Genomic DNA, 26,468 nt, shown 5'->3' with positions numbered 1-26,468 from the left:
CAAAGACTGCAATATTTCACCAGTTGAGACTTTACATACGTGTTCTGTTCTTGTGCTTTAGCAATCCATTATGTAGCAACCGAGTATGGCCTGAACACATCTCTAAGTCATTGTCTACACAGACATGTAGTCAAGTGATCAATGTACCAGTGCTGATTAGCCAGATACACAATACCAATTCATTAAGCGTGTGTATCCATTTTGTTTACGTGCCTTTACACAGGTCCAGGTTGACCGTTATGGTTTTCATCTAGAAATGCCAGGGATCATTTTCTGCTGTAGCTCATTGTAGCCTACTGATCCAATCTAGCCCTATTAGTACGCTGCTGAGACACAGTCAGAGCCCAGTTCCTCTGCGTTGTAACTGCGTTGTGCCCACTAACAGAGCAGCAGCAGATGCAAGCAGCTTTTCACAGGCCTACAGAAGCACAGGGTCATTCCTCACGGCTCAACTGACTAGTCTACAGTTCCCTAGCTCCAGAAAAAACAGCCCATATGTCAGGGAATGAGGGAGTCTCCCCTCCCTCTCTCCTCCCCTGCCCTCCTATTTGACACTGAATCCTGTCGCTCTTTCAATTCTATTGAATTCAAAGGGCTCTCTCCTTTTACATCTTCCTCCTTGCCCCTCCTTTCTCCTCCCTCTCCCCTTTCCCCTCCTCTACCAGGGACTCATGTCATTTGTTAAGATGAGCGAGGGCGCTAACTTTACTGTTGCAGACCGAGTCAGGGAGGAAGTACCACGTGCTGGCCTGGAAGCATGTGCTTCCTATTTCCCCCTGGGGCAACCAGGCAGCACACTGAGGCTACTGTCCCCCTCTGTAGACAGACACAGAACTCTCTTCTAACCCATCCTCTTTATTCCCCTATTGATACTACACCATGAGAAAGGTTTACTGCTGTGTACCGTTCCACATGTAAGAGCGAGAGCGAGAGGAGAGAGAGAGAGGAGATAGAAACCGTCATGGGACGTCTTAACAGCAGTGACGTTGGGGGGGGGTGAGAGAGGTATGCAACTTTACACACCCAGTGCTGACACAGGGGAAATGTCAGGCTAAGTGACAGGACATTATGGACATGTCCTCTCCCTCATTCCAGTGCAGTATATATACACACACACACACACACACAGTGCCCTCAGAAAGTATGCAGAAGCCTTGACTTTTTCCACTTTGTTGTCACAGCCTGAATTTAAAATGGATACTATTTAGATTGTGTGGCACTGATCTACACATAATACCCCAATGTCAAATTGGAATTGTTTTTCTGTTTACAAAATTACAGATTTTTTTATGATTACTCCATATCTGTACCACGCATATAATTATCTGTAAGGTCCCTACAATACAAAAACATCTCTTTGAGCATGGTGAAGTTATTAAATTACACTTTGGATGGTGTCAATACACCCTGTCACCGCAATGATACAGGCGTCCATCCTAACTCAGTTGCCGTAGAGGAAGGAAACTGCTCAGGGATTTCATCATGAGGCCAATAGTGATTTTAAAACAGTTACAGAGTTTAATGGCTGTGATAGGAGAAAACTGAGGATGGATCAACAACATTGTAGTTACTCCACAATACTAATCTAAATGACAGAGTGAAAAGAAGGAAGTCTGTACAGAATAAAAAAATATTCCCAAACATGCATCCGGTTTCCAGTAAGGCACTAAAGTAATTTTGTCCTGAATACAAAGTGTTTTGTTTGGGGAAAATCCAACTGAAAACATCACTCACTGATTACCACTTCATATTTTCAAGCATGGTGATGGCTGCATCATGTTATGGATATGCTTGTCATCAGCAAGGACTAGAGAGGGTTTTTCTGGTTAAAAATAAATGCAAGAGAGCTAAACACAGACAAAATCCTAGAGGAAAACCTGGTTCAGTCTGCTTTCCAACAGACACTGGGAGACAAATTCACCTTTCAGCAGGACAATAACCTAAATCTCAAGGCCAAATATACACTTGAGTTGCATTGAATGTTCCTGAGTGGCTTTGTTACAGTTTTGACTTAAATCTACTTGAAAATCTATGGGGAGACTTGAAAATGGCTGTTTAGCAATGATCATCAACCAACTTGACAGAGCTTGAAGAATTTCAAAAATAATAAAAATGGGTAAAAATTGTACAATCCAGGTGTGGAAAGCTCTTAGAGACGTACCCAGAAAGACTCACAGCTGTAATCGCTGCCAAAAGGTATTGGCTCAGGGGGTGAATATATATGTAATCAAGATAGGGTTTTATTTTTAATTAATCTTAAAAAATAATAATAATAATAATAATAATAAATATATATATATAATTTTTCTTCCACTTTGACACTTTGTAAAGATTTTTTTTAAAGAATTAAATCCCAATTGTAACAAAAAAAAGGTGGAAAAAGGCATGTGAACACTTTCTGAAGGCACTATTATATATATATATATATTATAAAGCAGCTTTACCACTGCAGGGAGTATTGTGTAGACTAGCAGCAGCTGTGTGTCCCCTATAGAGGGATTCAATCCTGGGATTCATCTCAGAGTGGTGCTGGATATCCCATATGACTGATACAGAGAAAACGACCACGGCAGGACGAAGGGTGTTAGTGGATGTGAACATATGGAGGAGGCAGGTGGGTTCACAAACCCACAACTACGATGTCAAATACATGGATGTATAAACATACTGCTGCTATGGCACACAGACAGACAGAGACACACCGCTGGTATGGCACACAGACAGAGACACACCGCTGGTATGGCACACAGACAGAGACACACCGCTGGTATGGCACACAGACAGAGACACACCGCTGGTATGGCACACAGACAGAGACACACCGCTGGTATGGCACACAGACAGAGACACACCGCTGGTATGGCACACAGACAGAGACACACCGCTGGTATGGCACACAGACAGAGACACACCGCTGGTATGGCACTGGTATGGCACACAGACAGACAGAGACACACCGCTGGTATGGCACACAGACAGAGACACACCGCTGGTATGGCACACAGACAGAGACACACCGCTGGTATGGCACACAGACAGAGACACACAGACAGACAGAGACACCGCTGGTATGGCACACAGACAGAGACACACCGCTGGTATGGCACACAGACAGAGACACACAGACAGACAGAGACAACGCTGGTATGGCACACAGACAGACACATTCTGACATCGCCAAAACAAAGGCACACTAAAACAACTTTGTCAAGTTTTAAATCCACTTTAAAAGCTATGATTCATTTATACATACTGTATGAAGACGTTTCGTCAGACACACGCAGTTGTGCATTAGCACAAAACCAGTACAAACCACTAAACCAACTTCCTAAAATTAACTACACTATATACACCCATTGTGACTAAGGCAGCACTTTGAGCAGTCAGGGTCTCCGGTGCTCGGTACTTTGATCAATTATTAAACTACAGCAGAGAGAGGGAACCAATAAAGCCCAAACACTGGCCTAGATATGAGCCTGACTGTGCCTCGGTTGCCTGTGGCTCTTCTCTACCATAAGTAGCGACTTCTTATGGTAGACCACACTGGAGATGGGGGACAATTAATGAGGAGAATAGCAAGATTCTTGCAGAGGTGAATCTCTGGTAATGTTGGTGTTAGGATCTTGAGCATTTCCTCAGGCTTCTTCTGCCCTGAGATTGGCATCAAAGAACAGCCAGGTCAGAGTCAGACAGGAGAACAGGCCTCCTGGACAGGTTCATTGTTCTGATATCCCATCAGACACTTGCCAGACAGCCTGCCTGCCTGCCAGACACAGAGGAATGTCCTCACCAGTTGCCTGGGAATGGAGGAGGACAGGCATGGGAAAATGGCTGGAAACACACCCAGTCTCCACTGGAACCTGAGAATCTGTGTGTGTGTGTATTATGAGTGTGTTTGGTATGAATCTTCTCTGACCAGATGCTCATTGTGGCCTGTAGGGAGCACTAATTAGCTGTTTGTTTACAAGTGCATACAGACAACAGAGAGAGTGATGCTGCGTTGGCCAGCTGAGGAAAATAGCAAGGCACGTTATGAGCGACAACAGCCCCAGGGCAGCCTCTAACAACACTAGTGAAGCAGAGGCTAAAGCACTTTACATGTCCATCATCTGCCACTGTACTTAGGTAGACAAAGGTGAAACAGAGGGCCCCGGCATAATACCAACATATGTTATGTTTGAGGCCCTCACAAAAGGGGATATGCGAGAGCGAGATAGGATTTTGACAGTCTTACTACATCTTTCAGCAACTCGTCATGAGGTAAAACCTCTTCCTGGTACAGTCAGACGGCACATCAAAAGGACAGTCATTACAGACCAGGTTCTTCTAGTCTGAGCTGTTCTCTCTGGCTTATTACTTCTATTACTCATCACACACACACACACCTCTTACTTTCTTTTCTCTGCTCTCTCCTTCTCAGCATGCTCTACCCAATGAGTTGTCCCGTCTTACTTTCAAGGAATTATCTCCTCTCGCATCCCCCCCATCAGTCTCCCTTCCCCTGCCCCCTCTCGCTCACCCGCCCTCTCCCTCCGCATCTCACCTGAGCTGGCCCAGGTTGTAGTGGCGTGTCTCTCCGTCGGTGGAGCGCGTGACGCAGACAGAGAAGGCGGGCTGCAGCTGCCTGAGCTCCAGCAGAACGATGGCCAGGTAGTGGATGAAGAGCAGAGCGTCCACTAGAGATACAGCGTACTGCACAATGCCCTGGTAGTTCTCATCCTGGGAACAACAAGACAACCCAGCAGCTGTTAGTGTCAATACACTACATACAGTCGTGGCCAAAGGTTTTGAGAATGACACAAATATTAATTTTCACAAAGTCTGCTGCCTCAGTTTGTATGATGGCAATTTGCATATACTCCAGAATGCAATTCATCTGATCACTCTTCATAACAAAGTCCCTCCTTGGCATGCAAAGGAACTGAATCCCCCAAAAACATTTCCACTGCATTTCAGCCCTGCCACAAAAGGACCAACTGACATCATGTCACTGATTCTCTCGTTACCACAGGTGTGAGTGTTGACGAGAACAAGGCTGGAGATCACTTGGTCATGCTGATTGAGTTCGAATAACAGACTGGAAGCTTCAAAAGGAGGGTGATGCTTGGAATCATTGTTCTTCCTCTGTCAAACATGGTTACCTGCAAGGAAACACGTGCCGTCATCATTGCTTTGCACAAAAAGGGCTTCACAGGCAAGGATATTGCTGCCAGTAAGATTGCACCGAAATCAACCATTATCGGATCGTCAAGAACTTCAAGGAGAGCGGTTCAATTGTTGTGAAGAAGAAAGTCCAGCAAGCTCCAGGACCGCCTCCTAAAGTTGATTCAGCTGCGGGATCGGGGCACCACCAGTACAGAGCTTGCTCATGAATGTCAGCAGGCAGGTGTGAGTGCATCTGCACGCACAGTGAGGCAAAGACTTTGAGGATGGCCTGGTGTCAAGAAGGGCAGCAAAGAAGCCACTTTTCTCCAGGAAAAACATCAGGGACAGACTGATATTCTGCAAAAGGTACAGGGATTGGCCTGCCGGCCTGGGGTAAAGTCATTTTCTCTGATGAATCCCCTTTCCGATTGTTTGGTGCATCCGGAAAAAAGCTTGTCTGGAGAAGTCACGGTGAGCACTACCATCAGTCCTGTGTCATGCCAACAGTAAAGCATCCTGAGACCATTCATGTGTGAGGTTGCTTCTCAGCCAAGGGAGTGGGCTCACTCACAATTTTGCCTAAGAACACAGCCATGAATAAAGAATGGTACCAACACATCCTCCAAGAGCAACTTCTCCCAACCATCCAGGAACAGTTTGGTGATGAACAATGCCTTTTCCAGCATGATGGAGCACCTTGCCATAAGGCAAAAGTGATAACTAAGTGGCTCGGGGAACAAAACATTGATATTTTGGGTCCATGGCCAGGAAACTCCCCAGACCTTAATCCCATTGAGAACTTGTGGTCAATTCTCAAGAGGCGAGTGGACAAACAAAACCTCACAAATTCGGACAAACTCCAAGCATTGATTATGCAAGAATGGGCTGCCATCAGTCAGGATGTGGCCCAGAAGTTAATTGACAGCATGCCAGAGAGGATTGCAGAGGTCTTGAAAAAGAAGGGTCAACACTGCAAATATTGACTCTTTGCATCAACTAATTGTAATTGTCAATAAAAGCCTTTGACCCTTATCAAATGCTTGTAATTATACTTCAGTATTCCATAGTAACATCTGACAAAAATATCTAAAGACACTGAGGCAGCAAACTTTGTGAAAATTAGTGTGTGTCATTCTCAAAACATTTGGCCACGACTGTAGGAACACACCAGTGGAGGCTGCAGAGGGGAGAACGGCTCATAATAATGGCTGGAACAGAGCGAATGGAATGACAGACACATAGAAACCATGTGTTACATAACATTCCACTGATTCCGCTCCAGTCATTACCACGACTCCGTCCTCCCCAATTAAGGTGCCACCAATCCTCCTGTGGTACACACACATTCATGACAAGAGATCTACACAGATGAAAGCAATGCCAAACAAACTGAATACTTGAAGAGGCAGATGTGGTGGCCAGTAATTAGACACATTACAAACACTGAGTGTGAGTCTCTCGCTCTCTCTCTCTACTGTACCTGGGAGTCCAGTATCCTTACGCCATAGAACAGCCAGTAGGACACGACGAACAGCAGCACCAGCACGGCCAGCAGCGCTCTGAACACAAACACCCGGGGCAGGCCGGCGCGCGGAGCCCGGAAGAACAGTGCCCACACGGCCAACAGCAGTATCAACAGCTTAAACGCCACGGAAATAAAGAGGCCCTCGCAGGCCGTGCCGCACACCAGGAGCTTGTCAGGCCAGAGGAGGTGGGGGAGAGCCAGGAAGGCCAGGGGAGTGAGGAAGACCAGCAGGCCCAGAACCACAGCCAGGGTCAGGCTAAAGTAGCGCCGGCAGTCCAGGCCCACGCTGTCCTCCAGGTCCTTGGTGATCCGGACAATGTCCTCCTGGGACAGGCTGTGTTCCGACGTCCCCGTGACGGCCGTGGTGGTCTCACCCCAGTTGTCATCCTGGGAGGAGGGGGGGGAGAAGAGTCAGTGTTAAATATTGTAGCATATGAGCATGTTACTACTAGAGTCAAATTTATTAGAGACAGGAAAAGTTATAAATCTGGCAAGTCAGGCTGGAATTGTCTACTCTAGGCTCATTTCTATAGACAGCTTAAAGCTGTGCTCATTTCCGTTCAAAAGTCAACCAGGGAGGGGAGGACAAGCAAACAAAGAGTTAGAGAACAAGAGAAAGAAAGATGGGAAATGGAAAAAGAAAACAGAATGGACTGACTGCCTGGGGTACGCGAGGCGAGGCGCTGACGTCTGTGTTTTCTGGCAACCACAGATAATAAAGGTCATTTGTGACTGGCGAGAGCTACTGAAACAACACAGATAAGAGCCTTTATAACACTGTACCAACACAGGCCCACAGTGTAGACTGCTAACTGAGCTGACAGAGAGGGCTACCCAATACAAACCAACAGGGAGACTGGACAGACAAGACCAGAGACTATCTATCCATCTTGCTGCTCTTTCCCTAGTTCCCCAACGACAACAGATGGAGCCTGATTTGATTTCCTCAGCAGACTCCAATTTAAATCAGCAGGCAGTTAAAAATAGCACAGAGGGGAGAAAAGGGAATTCATACAGGATGCATTTACCATCCATCTGTATAGGGGACTGCACAGTGTGTGTGTGTGTGTGGGGGGGGGGGTCTCTCTGTCCCATGGCCCTAGGAGTTAAAACAGCACAGGATGGGCAGAAGGAGGCAGAACACTAGAAGGCCCAGCTTTACAGAGACACTCTATCCCCAGTCGGAAAGATGCAGCATCCACAGTTAATACCCCACTGTAATCAGGCCAGCTCCTACTGCAGTGTCCAGAGACAAACTACATTTAATTAAATGTTGCTGTTGTGGGTTCAATACATTAGGGACATCAAATACACTTCTATCCCAAGCCCCTTACAGACAACCCACCATGGTTATTACATTGTGTTCAACTTCAAAAGGAGGTCAAAATTGAATGAAACCAGAGAGCACCAAGTGAGACATATAAAATCTAATTGTATTTGTCACATGCGCAGAATACAACAAGTGAAGACCTTAGTGAAATGATTACTTACAAGCCCTTAACCAACAACGCAGTTAAGAAAAATATCTACAAAAATAAGAAATAAAAGTAACAAATAATTAAGAGCAGCAGTAAAATAACAATAGCATGACTATATACAGGGGGGGTACCGGTACATAGTCAATGTGGAGGCTATATACAGGGGGTACCAGTACATAGTCAATGTGGAGGCTATATACAGGGGGTACCGGTAAACTGAAAAATTGGGCGTGCAAAATTATTCAGCCCCTTTACTTTCAGTGCAGCAAACTCTCTCCAGAAGTTCAGTGAGGATCTCTGAATGATCCAAATGACTAATGATGATAAATACAATCCACCTGTGTGTAATCAAGTCTCCGTATAAATGCACCTGCACTGTGATAGTCTCAGAGGTCCGTTAAAAGCGCAGAGAGCATCATGAAGAACAAGGAACACACCAGGCAGGTTCGAGATACTGTTGTGAAGAAGTTTAAAGCCGGATTTGGATACAAAAAGATTTCCCAAGCTTTAAACATCCCAAGGAGCACTGTGCAAGCGATAATATTGAAATGGAAGGAGTATCAGACCACTGCAAATCTACCAAGACCTGGCCGTCCCTCTAAACTTTCAGCTCATACAAGGAGAAGACTGATCAGAGATGCAGCCAAGAGGCCCATGATCACTCTGGATGAACTGCAGAGATCTACAGCTGAGGTGCGAGACTCTGTCCATAGGACAACAATCAGTCGTATATTGCACAAATCTGGCCTTTATGGAAGAGTGGCAAGAAGAAAGCCATTTCTTAAAGATATCCATAAAAAGTGCCGTTTAAAGTTTGCCACAAGCCACCTGGGAGACACACCAAACATGTGGAAGAAGGTGCTCTGGTCAGATGAAACCAAAATTGAACTTTTTGGCAACAATGCAAAACGTTACGTTTGGTGTAAAAGCAACACAGCTCATCACCCTGAACACACCATCCCCACTGTCAAACATGGTGGTGGCAGCATCATGGTTTGGGCCTGCTTTTCTTCAGCAGGGACAGGGAAGATGGTTAAAATTGATGGGAAGATGGATGGAGCCAAATACAGGACCATTCTGGAAGAAAACCTGATGGAGTCTGCAAAAGACCTGAGACTGGGACGGAGATTTGTCTTCCAACAAGACAATGATCCAAAACAAAAAGCAAAATCTACAATGGAATGGTTCAAAAATAAACATATCCAGGAGTTAGAATGGCCAAGTCAAAGTCCAGACCTGAATCCAATCAAGAAGCTGTGGAAAGAACTGAAAACTGCTGTTCAAATGCTCTCCATCCAACCTCACTGAGCTCGAGCTGTTTTGCAAGGAGGAATGGGAAAAAAATGTCAGTCTCTCGATGTGCAAAACTGATAGAGACATACCCCAAGCGACTTACAGCTGTAATCGCAGCAAAAGGTGGCGCTACAAAGTATTAACTTAAGGGGGCTGAATAATTTTGCACGCCCAATTTTTCAGTTTTTGATTTGTTAAAAAAGTTTGAAATATCCAATAAATGTCGTTCCACTTCATGAGTGTCCCACTTGTTGTTGATTCTTCACAAAAAAATACAGTTTTATATCTTTATGTTTGAAGCCTGAAATGTGGCAAAAGGTCGCAAAGTTCAAGGGGGCCGAATACTTTCGCAAGGCACTGTATATACAGGGGGTACCGGTACAGAGTCAATGTGGAGGCTATATACAGTGGGTACCTGTATATAGGAGTCTTATGGCTTGGGGGTAGAAGCTGTTTAGAAGCCTCTTGGACCTAGACTTGGCGCTCCGGTACCGCTTGCCGTGTGGTAGCAGAGAACAGTCTATGACTAGGGTGGCTGGAGTCTTTGATAATTTTTAGGGCCTTCCTCTGACGCCAACTGGTATAGAGGTCCTGGATGGCAGGAAGCTTGGCACCAGTGATGCACTGGGCCGTACACACTACCCTCTGTAGTGCCTTGCAGTCGGAGGCCGAGCAGTTGCCATACCAGGCAGTGATGCAACCAGTCAGGATGCTCTCGATGGTGCAGCTGTAGAACCTTTTGAGGATCTGAGGACCCATGCCAAATCTTTTCAGTCTCCTAAGGGGGAATAGGTTGTGTACGCCATAGAAACTACACCTCCGTCGCTCCTCCATTCCTACAGGCTGAATTCCATCCATTTAGTAATAAAACCTCTTATATCATGACTTTCTGCCAATTCAAGCAGGCCAAGGGAGGGGTTGACGACATAGTCAAATGTCCAGGTTCTTATCTGAAACAGTAAAACTGACCCACCTAACGGATAACATTCCTGATACTATCCTGACCAATAACACATCCTGACAGTCGTAAATACCCATTAGTCCAGTGAGTCTGGCCTCCAGAGAATAATCCTTATAATGGACCAATGGGTAGGCTGTAAATCAGTGTAGAGCTGCTGTATGACCTTTGGGGCGAGGAGGTCACGGGGTCAAGACAAAGGTGGTTGTTATGTAACTGCACATTTCCATTCAGGTGGAAAACAAACATCCACATCTGATTGAATGTTCAGGTCACATGGCTGGCTTGAATTGCACCATTCAACACTGGAACATATTTCAGTGCCATTTCAACAGTTCCCTCCTGTGATTTTGATATAGGAGTCAGCTGACCCCATTGTGTAGTTTCCGGGTGGTGTTGAGCATCAGCACCTTAACTATACCACCACAGCCCATAGCAAAGTCTCCACCTCCCCACTGAACCAGGAAGAGCCGTGTGTCCACAGAGAACACACCAGGGTTATTACCTGACCTACAAACCCAAACCTGTCACAGTAATGAGTGGGGAAAGGGGTAGAGGAGGAGAGGCAAGGTAATTGATGCAGCTCTCAACTGTGTGAGAGTGAGAGTGTGTGTGTGTGTATAAGAGAGCCCTCATTAACACTAAAGGGTGTTGAAGAGGTCCTTTGCCACGCCATGGTGAGAGTGTGAAACAATGGATACTTCAAAACACACACAGAGAGAGAGAGACAGACAGAGAGATGGCTTTAAGAATAGAATCCCATTTTAAATCAATCATCTCATTTTGATGAAGTGATCTAGAGAAACACTCCATTAAGGGTTTTCCATTGGTTGTCCCGTACCAACCAGGGCTGGCTTTAGATAGAGAGTTTGGCAATTTTGGATGGAGAAGTTTGGGCCCTTGCCTGCCTTGGGTTTCCCTGTGCTTGCCTGAGTATAACACTGACCCAAATCTCCTGATAGGACTAGAGAATCATCAGGGCGCTGATCTAAAAGCAGAGAGAGATGCCTGCACCTGGCTGGCACCACTACCATTCAACACATTCACCATCACAGACACACAGAGGAGGAAAGGGGGCAGACAAAATAGCGAGAGAGGAGAGCCGAAGGGAGACAGGAGAAATGTGAATGAGAGAGAAGGGAGAGGGATCGTAGAGTATTACATCCCCCACACACACACCTCTCAGGCCCATCCACAACATCCACCCTAATCAGAAACCTGCGGTGATTCACCAACAACTCTATGGTGGTGGGGGAGGGGTTATACAGTGAAAAGTCAGCTGAATAGCCATTGAAACATCCAATTTGACATGTTCTCTCCCACACGCTGATACGCATTCAGAAAGAGGGGGAGAGGGGAGACGGTAAAGAGAGTACACTGGACAGAGGGGAGTGAGCGACACCGACATCCCAATGGCTATGAGCACTCCTATGAAATCTGAACAGAATGAGGGAGCGACAGACAGAGACAAAGAGAGACAGACAGAGGTGCCTAAAAACTAACATTCTGAGTGCTGAGAAACTGGGCAATAAGACATCTACCCAATCTATACACACGCTAGGCAGCCTAGCAGCTAAGAGTGTTGGGCCAATAACCGAAAGGTCGCTGGTTAGAATCCCCGAGCCGGGCAAGGTGAAATAAATCTGTCGTTTTACCCTTGAGCAAGGCAGTTAACCCCCTAACACCACCTGCTCCCCGGGCGCCGATGACCTGGACGTCGGTTAAGGCAGCCTCTGATTCGGAGGGGTTGGGTATAAATGCAGAAGACATTTTGGTTGAATGCATTCAGTTGTGCAACTGAGTAGGTTTATCCCCACTTCCCTTTCACACATGCAAAAAATACAAACATTTTCACTCAGGACTACTTTCATTCTATTATAAAAAATGAAGACGATCAGGAAGGAAATGTTTGTCAAACCAAAGTGTAGAAATATTAATGTTGCCAACAATTCAGTGTGTGTGTGTGTGTGTGTGTGTGTGTGTGTGTTACTAACGTGTCACCGGTGGGAATCTTTCTCCACATACAAATTAAGTGAAATACAGTAACACTATGCGTGACTATAAATACAAGCTATTGTCTCCAATGTTAAATCACATGTCCATAAAAAGGGCTGTGTGCTGCTGTGGTCTGTGGGGTAGATCAAACAGGGCCCTTTGCTCAGAGACGGAGCATAAGCACTCAACAGACTCGCGGGAAATGAGAGGTGTGTGGTTCTGTAAATATAGCAACGTACAGGGGACATTCCTAGAAGCTGTTAATATTCAGCCCCAACCACAGTCGTGACAAGCAATGCAAAGCAAACAAAGCTGCCAATTACATGTCAAGACAGAGAAGGTGGGCAGTAGCAATGTTCTACACGAACATGGAGGAAGTAGGTGGAACAGTCAGGAACAAGGTGGGAGTTCAGACTGCCAGAAAGAGTCAGTAGGGATAAATAGGAGTTCTCCAGGTAAAATGATGACTTCTATTTAAACTAAACACTTGTCCTCTAACCCTCCTATCACATCGTGAGATGCAGCTCATTTTGAAATTCATGTAAAATGACCATAAGATTCCAGCTTTGTCATCACCGCAGTCATCACAGAGCAGATTTCTCCCTCCAAAAAGACAGCCATTTTTAAATCACTTCTAAAACAGTGGTCTCACAGACAACGACAGCTACACCAAAAACACTGTCTCTATCTGTATTTAACAAATGCACGCACACTACTTGAACACGAATGGCTTGCCAGTTGCATGCATGTCAACTCCTTGGATCCAGACCTCAAATATCCACTTATATAGAAGGAAATGTTACAGCCCTTGGCCATCCAACACACAGTCCGTGGTTACTGTGTCTTACCTGGCCTGACTCTGTGCATGGCCCAGGGCTGAGAGCAGGAGTGTCCCCAGGTGGAGAGTTGGAGACTTCCTCTTCCTTGGAGGTCTCCACCACCATCACCACCTCCACAGTCTCCATCAAAGCGGAGAGCAGAGAGCTCATGTCGACACGGCAAACTTTAACGTGTAACAGCGTCGCCCGGCCAGGACAGGGAGAAGCTTGGCCAGAGAGATCCAGCTAGTGCATCTCTCCACTCGGAGACAACCTCTCTGCTGCAGCCTCACCACTAGATCTCCATCACTCCCCGAGAGAGATTGTACTGTATGGGCTGTGTGTCTCTGGGTTTAATGTACAGGCTTTGAAAAGCAACACACACACACACACACACACACACAGAGAGACATCACATGGGATGTCCTAATAGCAGCGAGATGGGGGGTGGGGGGTGTGAAAGGGCCAGTGGAGGATGAAGGGGGGGTCCATTAAACAAACAGCCGTGCCCCCCAGAGAGAGAGAGAGCAAACAAAATAATAAACCAATTAGGCTCAGAGGGCTCCTGCCTGCCACCCCATTATACCCCCCCATCTTTAAACGCTCTTTTCTATTCCTTCACTTCCCTGGGGCAACTTCTCTCATTCTCTCTCTGCTCATCTTTGCTCCAGTGAAAACCACTCTGTCCATTCCTTCTGAGCCACTGAGCACTGCGGTGTGATGGTGTTACGACTTCCCTGATCCCTCGTCAGCAAAGGGCCTGACGAGGGATCTGGGCGGTTCGGGCCAACAAATGAACACACAGTGACGATGACAGTCTTTGTACGGATGAACTGACTTTGGATTGCAGGGTTTTAGCAGCCTCTATGTAGGGTGACAATACAACCACACAGTCACACCAACGTTAGAAGACCCCTTGCTACTAAAAGACGGAGACGTCCTTAAAATAAACATAGAAACTCTTCAGATTCAAGTAAAACGCAGATCTCCAAAAGAACTGGAGTGGACATAGTAACTCACTTCCTGTGTGAAGAAGCGACGTCATTAGGGTTGCACATTTTGGGGAATATTCAGAGGTGGAACATTTCCATGGGAATTAACAGGAATTAAAGGAAATATATGGGAATTAATTGTAGATGTTTTTGGCATTGGATTTAAATACCATATCATAAGGGAGACAGAAACATAACCATTTTTCCTTATAAGTAGACATAATTGCAAATGATTAAATCCTTCCAATAGAAATAAAATGTAAAATAATTGTTACGAATTGAACTTTAATTAAATGAGTTGACTCGTCACATGGGATGATTTCACTGAACAACGAAAGGGAATATTGAATAATCCCCAAAGATCCATCGCATCTCCCAAAAATGTTTTCAACATACGTCTGAAAATGATATTCTAGCAACTTAAGCTTTGGTTGTCTTCCTCTCAGGCTTCCATGTCTTCTCCCTGGACCTCCTCAATGTCCACCTCTTGAACATCAGACTCTGAGGCCTCATCCTCACTGCCAATTTCCAACCTTGCTGAGGATGGCTATTTGTCAGGCTCAAAAAGACTCAATTTCCCAGGTGGCCACCAATTATTCAACCCTTGTGCTTTGGTGTGTGTTCCCAAACAAGGACCAGTTGCGATCTGAAGCAACTGATGTTGGTGGGATTTGGAGGATGACGGAGGCAACAGAGAAAGAGCCTCTGATTCACAAAGTCCCTTCCACCAGGTGGCTGATGAGATATATCTGGAGTATTCTGTTTTGGACTCACTCTCTACCGCACCCGCTGTCTCTGAATGATCGGCAATGAAAAGACAACTGACATTTACTCCTGAGGTGCTGTCCTGTTGCACCCTCTACAACCACAGTGATTATTATTATCTGACCCTGCTGGTCAGATATGAACGTTTGAACATCTTGGCCATGTTCTGTTATAATCTCCACCTGGCAAAGCCAGAAGAGGACTGGCCACCCCTCAGAACCTGGTTCCTCTCTAGGTTTCTTCCTAAGTTCCTGACTTTCAAGGGAGTTTTTCCTAGCCACCGTGCTTCTACATCTACATTGCTTGCTGTTTGGGGTTTTAGGCTGGGTTTCTGTACAGCACTTTGTGACATCGGCTGATGTAAAAAGAGCTTTATACATACATTGATTGATTTTGTGATTGATTGATTTTGTTGGCATAACTGCCGTATTGCATCTCCATCCCAAAGCCCTTGCTTGGAAGTGTACTTTGCCAGACTGCCAAGAAACCTTGCTCTCATCCAGGCCAAGGTGGCGAGACACTGTCGTGATGACACCATAGGCCTCGTTGATCTCTGCACCAGACAGGATGCTTTTGCCAGTATACGTGGGGTCCAACATGTACGCAGTAGCATGTATGGGCTTCAGGCAGAAGTCTACACGCTTTTTGATGTATTTCAGAACTGCAGTTTCCTCTGCTTGGAGCAACAGTGAAGTGGGCAGGGCAGTATGGATTTCTTCTCTTACATCTACAAGCAGAGTCTGGACATCAGACAGGATGGCATTGTCTCCCTCAATCCGTTCAATGGCTACTGCTATAGGTTTCAGGAGTTTCAGGATGCTTACCACTCTCTCCCAAAATACATCATCCAGGAGGATCCTCTTGATGGGGCTGTCCATATCGGCAGACTGTGATATGGCCATTTCTTGGAGAGACTCCTTCCCCTCCAGGAGATTTTCAAACATGATGACCACACCACCCCAACGGGTGTTGCTGGGCAGCTTCAATGTGGTGCTCTTATTCTTCTCACTATTCTTGGTGAGGTAGATTGCTGCTATATCTTGATGACCCTTCACATACCTAACCATTTCCTTGGCTCTCTTGTAGAGTGTATCCATTGTTTTTAGTGCCATGATGTCCTTGAGGAGCAGATTCAATGCATGAGCAGCACAGCCAATGTGTGTGATGTGAGGGTAGGACTCCTCCACTTTAGACCAAGCAGCCTTCATGTTCACAGCATTGTCTGTCACCAGTGCATATCTTCTGTGGTCCAAGGTCATTGATGACTGTCTTCAGCTCATCTTCAATGTAGAGACTGGTGGGTCTGTTGTCCCTTGTGTCTGTGCTCTTGTAGAATACTGGTTGAGGGGTGGAGATGATGTAGTTAATTATTCCTTGCCCACGAACATTCAACCACCCATCAGAGATGATTGCAATACAGTCTGCATTCTCTATGATTTGCCTGACCTTCACTTGAACTCTGCATCCAGCAAAAGAATAGATAAAGCATGTCTGGTTGGAGGGGTGTATACTGGGTGAAGAACATTCAGAAATCTCTTCCAATACACATTGCCTGTGAGCATCAGAGGTGAACCAGTTGCATACACAGCTCGAGCAAGACATTCATCAGTATTTCTGACTACGTTACTCCATTGAGTAAAAAAAAAACATCTGATTCTAGGAGCACCATGAGCTGTTGCTGTCCATAAGGTGTCTAATTCATCATTTTTCACCCCAAATAGAAGTGGAGGGACTTTGGTCAGAGGTTACTTGTTATGAGCGCTGAGGGAACTTTATGCACTTGGCCAGATAATTCTACATCTTTGTTGCATTCTTCACATATGATTTGGCACAGTATTTGCAAATGTACACAGCTTTCCTTTTACATTAGCAGCAGTGAAATGTCTCCACACATGATAGTGCCCGTGGCATTTTCCTGTAAAGATCTTTAAAAAATGAGTAATAAACCCCAAATGCAATTCCATGTAGAGATAAATAGTTAAGCAGTTAGATGAAACAACTCCTTTGTAAGATAAATGTTTTAAAATGAAACATGTATGGAAACAGGTGAATTAACACTCAGTTAGCAGGCTCAAGCAAGCTAAAACCCCAAAACGAACTAGTAGAAATTGTTAACAAGTTAGAAATGATTTAAACACACTTTGCTGTAGGCTACTATTTACTAGTTAACAAAAAATTATGCATGTCGTATAAAATATATTCACCCCACCCAGTATTTGAATCAAAACTTACCAGAAAGCATGTAGTCCTTGGCTCAGACAGTGTAGTAGTGTGGGCTCAATAGCATCTCATTAGTGTGCAAGATCTTGAGAATCAGCTGTATGCAGAGGTTGGCTTTGAATTGGGGATAGTTTAACCAAAATATGCCACAAGACCTAGAATTGACATATGTGTATCCCACAAAAAAAGGTTCACTGTTATAAGCTAACTTTTTGAATGAATTTAAGCAAAATTCCCAAAATGAACTTCACGGAAAATTTCTGGAAAAATTCCAGAAACTTACCGGAAAGTTTCCCACCCTTTGCAACCCTAGACGTCTTCAACCACTTGTCTCCTGCATAGATGGCCTAGAACTCGCCTCAACCCCAAGAAAACCGTGCCAGAGCAAGGAACTTGCATGAGCAGAAAACACAGAAACATGGAATAATTTTGTTTAAGAGACCACAACTCATAGAGAAGCATACTCAACTCACCATGGAACAATGGGGGGTGTGGAAAAAGACATGAGAACAAGCCCCGTGCTGCATCCAAGGTCCCGACATCGCTACTACTGTACCTCGTACTTCCCCAACACAGACCTACCTGCAGTCTGCTTAGAAATGCACTGTAGTCCGGTTGTTACCTCTTTACCTAACCATCTCAGAGGACAGGCACTGCTTTAATTGGGCAGAGTTAAACTGGAGGGAGAGAGGGGGGTAGACAGGGGTGGGGATGTAGAGGTGCACATGTTATGGGGTTGGGGGATCAGAGGCTGAAAGTTTAATTTGATGTCCCATACGCCTGTCCCCCATTGGATTCTGACTGCAGTAAATTACTACAAAGACCAATTGGCAGCCGAAAACTTTGGGTTTTTTTGCCACTAAGCCGGATTCTCATTCACTTCAAAGCCGAGGTCAGGTAGTACACGATCATCACACAGATGTGAACACGTGCGCTGGGGAGTACATGTGCAGCACACTGTGTAATGTGCCTTTACAAAACAGAATTAGCCTACATAACACAAACAAGCTTTGAGGTGGAGGCCTGGAATGAGTCACACACACACACACACACACACCATGTCTAATTGTTGGGTTCTAAGGATTCTGATTTCATTGACATCCCGTGAACTATAAATAAAGTTAGATCCACTTTCTCTTTTCAAACAGTCCTCTGTCTGTGTCAGCAGGAGAGGTGGGAGGTGGAGGGCTGTTCATTCTCAAAGAATGCTTCTTGGCTCTTACATATCATGTTTCTCCTGGGTGCCACTTCACATAATGGTGGAGCAGAAAGGACCTAGAGTGCATTCCTCAGATGCACAACTCTTATACCCGAGATGAGTACTTCAGAAGTCACCATTCCACATCTATGGTCTACCGTTACAACACTGATATAATGTATCATACGTGTATGCGAGTAGTCAAGACGAATAGGGACCGCTACTGTTCTCTCGACTGGAGAGGGTTGAGAGTCAGCGCACTAGCATAGCCTGGAGGCTGGAGCTTTGGACTGGTTCCCTCAATGGCAGCCGTTCAATATTGTAGCAAACAGCTCTGTTCAAACATCACTGCAGAATCACCTAGAGCTGCAAGCTCATAAAACTGTCAAGGCAAATGATGAGAAAATGGAGCATATTGAGACCAACGCCCTGATTTGCCAATTCAAATACTGTACCCAAACACACAATGACAAACATACCGTATAAAGTATTTACTGTGTCACACAACAAGTTTTCCTGACAAGCTCAACGACAAACAACCCGAAACACACACAGTCACACACACATGCACCCTGACACACACAGTTCTTTCTGGAAGAATGGTTATAGCAGAGTAACAGAGGGACAGAGCTACACTGAGAGGTCACAGCTTGCTGAGGGCTGGCACCCTCCTGACAAACACAGCCCCTGCATCTGGGCTTACACACCGTGTCAAAGACACCACACAGTACACACACACACAGTAGATACTCAAAACATAGAAGATACTCACACATACACAGCGCTACAGCCAACCCCCAGACACACACACACTAACCAATTACACAAGGTGAAAAGCATGTGAGGATGTCTGGATAAATATTTCCAGAAAATAAATTTCCAAATTCAAAAGGACAGTCCAATGCATTGTTAAAAAGTTGTGCAGCCGGTCTGTACTAGGGATATGCACGGTTAATTGAATACTCGAATACTAACGGACGTTAATAATCAAATACTTGTACGAGAATTCATTATCGGCCTATTTAAAAAAAAATATTATCGGCCTATTTTAACACTGAAAAAACTAAATAAAATGTTAATATCCATGTGATGTGACAATGCTACATACAAGGATATACCATGACATTTCAAATTATTCATTTAATAAAACTTCTCAATGTAGTTTTTATGACGCGAACCACAAAAAGACCGGTAGCCTTGGCGTATGTAGCTTGTTGTTTATGCCTTTCACTAATGCAATGCAAGATGGATTAAAATAACAGAATTAAAAGCTAGCAAAATGAGAAGTGGTAGGCTACAACGAACTACCAACAGGTAGGCTGTTGTTTTATCTGAATGGGGTTGGGGAGAAAGCATAGCATGTGGCCTCAATTAGCCTAGCCAGCTATAGTTGGCTAGCTTAGCTAGCTTCTCTAGGCTACTCCAGTCAAGATAGATATGGGAGGCTGCTACAAATCAGCTAGTCTTGGCTATAGCCGAGTTGCATTGGCTACTACTGCTTCTTGCTCTCCTCCCCCCCGCACAGACGTTACACACACACACACACACCGCCTTAGCCACCTTAGTGAGTGGTAATGAGCGCAGCCCTGTACTGTGGGGACTGTGAGACCGGCAGGGCATAGCTTTTAACACATCAGCTCCTCTCCATCTCTGAGGAGATTCCCAGAGAGCCTGTATTATTCTGACTGATGCCTATAGTACGCCCGTCAGCATTACCGCAGGCAGGCTGGGCCACAACATGAACACATATACTGACTGAGTACTGCTGTTCGCTGGCAAATCCTGTTGAGGCGCTTAATATATCACCCACGCATGTGCGTACATACATGAACAGTACTAAATACACACCCTGTGTCGTGCGCACAAGTCTTGTTCATCCCGAGGAAGGGAGTTTGTCAAGTGGGTCAGTAAGGGTTATTGTAATGGTGAGAGAAGGGCTGGTAGTGGTAGTGTTGCTCTGGGCTATACTCCACTGTAGTGAAGATAGAATTTGCACGTGAACGGCAAAATCTCTTGTCCTCCAGTCTGTGTATAAGCCATAACATCTGGATCTGTCCAACTGTCTGTCTTGCTGTTAACATCTATTTTTATATCCCTCCCTCCATCTCTTCAAGGGCCAGGCAGACCTAGCACTCAAAGCCCACTTTCAGCAGTACTTTATCAGCCAAAGCCTGAAACCCTTAAAGCCAGAGTGCCCAGTGTTTAACACCAGAGACTATGTGCACATTGATCAGCTTGCTGTACAACACAAAGGGACATAAACACACTGTGTGTAATCTGAAAGCCTCAATCAGGCCTGTGAAGTCCTCAGCTCAACCAGAAAGGCACAGGGCTTACCCGGACAGTAGATAGACTCGCTCCCATGAGGGGATTTATACATTTGTATTACAAAGAAGTTGTTTACCATAAATCCAACTACAAGCACTGATAAACAGCCACGTGAGCTGAGCTGTCCACCGGGGCATACTGTGTGTGCCTGTGCCTTTATGATTAAATTACCATCAAAATGAGGCATTGCACAATAAATACAAAATCAGGGGAAAAAAACAACATAGGAATACAGAAATGTAAAAGTTAAGGAGTTGTCATGTGAGAAAAAGGTCAAGTTCATATTTGGAGGGTTTCCAGCAATGTTGTTTGTTCCCTGTCTGGGATGTGTGGGCAGGGATTGGCCTACCTGGACCTCCTCTCCCAGTACAGACGAGTCTCCCAGCAGTGGTTCTGCTGGCGGTGCGTTGATGGTGACAGACTTCTCCGAGCGGCTGCCATCCTTGCTGCGTGACTTGTGGTGGTCGCGGCTGCGTTCCCTGAGAAACAACGACAGGTACACCGGGTGAGTCAACGGGTACGGGGTTACCATGACAACCAGCAGACCGGAGGAGAGGAAGAGAGCATGTCGGCGTGGCAATAGCAATGGACTGCCACATACTGGATTTCAAGCAAAACCTCATGTTATTTCTCTCTTTGGTTCCCATTCTCTCCCTCTTTCCTCCATAGCGTCAGCAACAACAGGGTTAAAGGAGCCATCATCCCCTATGACATTAATCCTGCTGGCTTTTACTTTGAATTTCTTTAATTAGTCTTCTCACAGTGAACGTCTGCAGGGGCTTAGCTGAAATCTCAGACACACACGAAAATGCTAGAATTGGTAGACGCTGTTTGAATCAGAAAAGAGGACCAGAGGAATAGAGGACCAGGGGAATAGGGGACTAGGGGAATAGAGGACTAGGGAACCAGGGGAATAGGGGAATAGAGGACTAGGGAACCAGGGGAATAGAGGACTAGGGAACCAGGGGAATAGAGGACTAGGGAACCAGGGGAATAGGGAACCAGGGGAATAGAGGACTAGGGAACCAGGGGAATAGAGGACTAGGGAACCAGGGGAATAGAGGACTAGGGGACAATCACCGCCATGGGTTATTGGGGGATTATACATTTTTTGACAAGAGAAAATAGTGCTTCCTACTGGCCCTCCAACACCACTTCCAGCAGTATCTAATCTCCCATCTAGGGATCGACCAGGAACAACCCTGCTTAGCTTCAGAGGCAAGATAGCAGTGGGAGACTAGGGGATTGGGGACCAGGAGAGTAGAGGACTGGGGGACCAGGCCTTTACATGCTGATGTGTCTAAAGCATATTCCATTCCTTGCCTACCTCATGACCCAACTACTGCCAACTACCAACCAAACCGTTGTGAACTCTCCACTACATCATCCCATGTTAAATCTCCCCGCGAGGCCCATTAGCATACTGACCCTCTTCACCTCCCCACTCCCCAGATCCTGTGTGGGAGTGAGTGACAGACAGGGTTTCTCCATCCATCCATCCACATACAGTACTACACATGGTCTGTGACCACTGCAGCTCCGTCATGGCTCTACTACCCCGGACACTGAGGAGGCTCATCGCCCTCCCAGCCTCCACTAATCTGATCTCTAGTCTATCCCATTCTATTTCCAATTGCCCTCAGCCATGGTACTGTGCTGTAGCTAGATACTCATGGTCTGGTCTGTTAGAGGGATAGCCATGGTACTGTATTGTACAGTAGCTAGATACTGCACCTTCTGGTCTGTTACAGAGGGGCAGTGTGAGAATAGAAGAGAGATGAGGAGAGAGAGAGAGAAAACAGGCTAGTGTGGAGATAGCAGGGCAGGCTAGGTCTGATCTAATTTATCGAAGAGGGATTACGGGGGAAACAAACAAGTTACAGAATGAAATTGTGTTCCACGACATTATTAAAACCTCCAGGAATTGTAAATGCTAGACAACAAGGGCTGAATTCTAACCGGAGTGACATCTACAAACAACTTCTGGGACAACCATGATTTAAAACACACACAAACCTCTAGTTATGTTTAAGACCAAGTACAGTTCAAGATATTGCTGCCATTTTTCTTTTGACCCAAAATGTTAATTTCTTGTCCTCTTGAGCTTATCTCCGTGTTAGGAGTCTTCTGTGAAGACTAGGGTTGCAAAGGGTCGGAAACTTTACGGTAAATTTCCAGGAAATTCTTTTAAAAAAATTCCATGTGAAGTTACTTTTGGGAATTTTGCTTAAATTCATCAAAAAAAGTTAGCTTACAACCGTGAACCTTTTTTGTGGGATACACATGGCAAGTCTAGGTCTTGAGGCATATTTTGGTTAAACTATTCCCGATTCAATGGAATTGCAACCCTCTGCATGCACAGTGCACTCTTCCACCGCATGCGCAGTGCACTCTTCCACCGCATGCGCAGTGCACTCTTCCACCGCATGCGCAGTGCACTCTTCCACCGCATGCGCAGTGCACTCTTCCACCGCATGCGCAGTGCACTCTTCCACCGCATGCGCAGTGCACTCTTCCACCGCATGCGCAGTGCACTCTTCCACCGCATGCGCAGTGCACTCTTCCACCGCATGCGCAGTGCACTCTTCCACCGCATGCGCAGTGCACTCTTCCACCGCATGCGCAGTGCACTCTTCCACCGCATGCGCAGTGCACTCTTCCACCGCATGCGCAGTGCACTCTTCCACCGCATGCGCAGTGCACTCTTCCACCGCATGCGCAGTGCACTCTTCCACCGCATGCGCAGTGCACTCTTCCACCGCATGCGCAGTGCACTCTTCCACCGCATGCGCAGTGCACTCTTCCACCGCATGCGCAGTGCACTCTTCCACCGCATGCGCAGTGCACTCTTCCACCGCATGCGCAGTGCACTCTTCCACCGCATGCGCAGTGCACTCTTCCACCGCATGCGCAGTGCACTCTTCCACCGCATGCGCAGTGCACTCTTCCACCGCATGCGCAGTGCACTCTTCCACCGCATGCGCAGTGCACTCTTCCATTCAAGACATTGCACACTAATAAGATGCTATTGAGCCCAAACTACTACACTGTCTGAGCCAAGGACTACATGCTTTCTGGTAAGTTTTGATTACAACACTGGGTGGGGTGAATATATTTCTTGTGACATATATTATTTTTTTGGTTAACTAGTAAATTGTAGCCTAAAGCAAAGTGTGTTTAAATAATTTCTAACATGTTAACAATTTCTACTAGTTCGTTTTTGATACCATGTGGGTTTTAGCTTGCTTGAGCCTGCTAACTGAGTTAATTCACCTGTTTCCATACATGTTTCATTTTAAAACATTTATCTTACAAAGGAATTGTTTAACCTCTTGAGTGTAGGGGGTAGTATTTTGATGTTTGGATGAAAAAATTATCCAAAACTAAACTGCCTATTTCTCAGGCCCAGAATCTAGACAATGCATATAATTGTCAGATTAGGATAGAAAACACAAAAGTTTCCAAAACTGTCAAAATATTGTCTGTGAGTATAACAGGACTGATATTGCAGGTAAAAACCAGAGGAAAATCCAACCAGGAAGTGCTGTTTTTCCTGAAACCTCTGTTCCATTGCATGCCTTCCCTCCATTTAAAGGGATATCAACCAGATTCCTTTCTCTATGGCTTAAACATGGTGTGAACAGTCTTTAGACATAGTTTCACGCTTTTATTCTGAAAAATGAGCGAGAAAGATCACATTGCTTCATTGTATGGCTGGGTGCCACCAGAGTTTTACATGCGCAATAACTTGGAGCAGACATTTTTTCTCTCTCTCCTATTGAAAAAGCTACGGTCCGGTTGAAATATTATCGATTATTTATTGTAAAACAACCTGAGGATTGATTATAAAAAACGTTTGACGTTTCTACGAACTTTACGGATACTATTTGGAATTTGTCTGCCCCGTCGTGACCACTCGAGCCTGTGGATTTCTGAACAAAACGTGCCATCCAAATGGAGCTATTTTGGATATTAAAATAATCTTTATCGAACAAAAGGAACATTTATTGCGTAACTGGGAGTCTCGTGAGTGCAAACATCCGAAGATCAAAGGTAAAGCGATTAATTTGATTGCTTTTCTGACTTTCGTGACCATTCTACTTTGCTGCTAGCTGTTTGTAATGTTTTGTCTGCTGAGAGAGATGTCCTAACAAACGCTTGGATAGCTTTTGCTGTAAAGTTTTTTTGAAATCTGACAAGCAACGTGGATTAACAACAAGCTAAGCTGTGTTTTGCTATATTGCACTTGTGATTTCATGAAAATGTATTATTTTTAATTTGAATTTGGCGCTCTGCAATTCAGCGGATGTTGATAAAAATGATCCCGCTGAAGGGATCAGTGCGCCAAGAAGTTTTAATCTAACTGCTTAACTATTTATCTGTACATGGAAAAAAATGATATATATTTTTTTAACTCATATTTTTAAAGTCTTTACAGGAAAATGCCACGGACACTATCTGATGTGTGGAGACATTTCAGTGCAGCTAATATAGAAGGAAAAGCTGTGTACACTTGCAAATACTGTGCCAAATCATATGTGAAGAATGCAACAAAGATGCAGAATTATCTGGCCAAGTGCATAAAGTTCCCTCAGCGCTCACAATAAGCAAAAGTCCCTCTACTTCTATTCGAGGTGAAAATGATGAATCAGACACCTTATCAATAGCAACAGCTCATGGTCCTCCTGGAATCAGAAGTTTTTTTTACTCAATGGGGGAACGTAGTCAGAGAAATGCTGATGAATGTCTTTCTCGAGCTGTGTATGCAACTGGTTCACCTCTGATGCTCACAGGCAATGTGTATTGGAAGAGATTTCTGAATGTTCTTCACCCAGGATACACCCCTCCAACCAGACATGCTTTATCTGCTCATTTGCTGGATGCAGAGTTCAACAGAGTTCAAGTGAAGGTCAAGCAAATCATAGAAAGCAGACTATTGCAATCATCTCTGATGGGTGGTTGAATGTTCGCGGGCAAGGAATAATTAACTACATCATCTCCACCCGTCAACCAGTATTCTACAAGAGAACAGACACAAGAGACAGACATACCGGTCTCTACATTGCAGATGAAATGAAGGCAGTCATCAATGACCTTGGAACACAGAAGGTATTTGCACTGGGTGACAGACAATGCTGCAAACATGAAGGCTGCTCGGTCTTAAGTGGAGGAGTCCTACCATCACATTGGCTGTGCTGCTCATGCATTGAATCTGCTCCTCAAGGACATCATGGCACTAAAAACAATGGATACACTACAAGAGAGCCAAGGAAATGCTGAGGTATGTGAAGGGTCATCAAGTTATAGCAGCAATCTACCTCACCAAGAATAGTGAGAAGAATAAGAGCACCACATTGAAGCTGCCCAGCAACACCCGTTGGGGTGGTGTGGTCATCATGTTTGAAAATCTCCTGGAGGGGAAGGAGTCTCTCCAAGAAATGGCCATATCACAGTCTGCCGATATGGACAGCCCCATCAAGAGGATCCTCCTGGATGATGTATTTTGGGAGAGAGTGGTAAGCATCCTGAAACTCCTGAAACCTATAGCAGTAGCCATTGAACGGATTGAGGGAGACAATGCCATCCTGTCTGATGTCCAGACTCTGCTTGTAGATGTAAGAGAAGAAATCCATACTGCCCTGCCCACTTCACTGTTGCTCCAAGCAGAGGAAACTGCAGTTCTGAAATGCATCAAAAAGCATGTAGACTTCTGCCTGAAGCCCATACATGCTACTGCGTACATGTTGGACCCC

General features: G+C 45.3%; 1 protein-coding gene across 3 annotated transcripts in view; it reads right to left on the bottom strand.

Annotated features, from left to right (window-relative positions):
- Positions 1 to 26,468, bottom strand: part of LOC112253693 (vang-like protein 1) — a 53,484-nt gene that overhangs the window by 11,669 nt on the left and 15,347 nt on the right. For all 3 annotated transcript variants that reach the window (XM_024425640.2, XM_042323945.1, XM_042323946.1), the window contains exons 3-5: positions 21,065 to 21,194; positions 6,626 to 7,057; positions 4,544 to 4,719 (exon numbers count right to left, since the gene is read on the bottom strand). In XM_024425640.2, the coding sequence (XP_024281408.2) occupies positions 4,544 to 4,719; positions 6,626 to 7,057; positions 21,065 to 21,194 (738 nt within the window). The remainder of the gene's footprint in view (positions 1 to 4,543; positions 4,720 to 6,625; positions 7,058 to 21,064; positions 21,195 to 26,468) is intronic.

Source organism: Oncorhynchus tshawytscha, linkage group LG07 (assembly GCF_018296145.1).
Source record: "Oncorhynchus tshawytscha isolate Ot180627B linkage group LG07, Otsh_v2.0, whole genome shotgun sequence".
NCBI lineage: Eukaryota > Metazoa > Chordata > Actinopteri > Salmoniformes > Salmonidae > Oncorhynchus > Oncorhynchus tshawytscha.
This window is presented reverse-complemented; position numbering and strand designations above follow the sequence as displayed.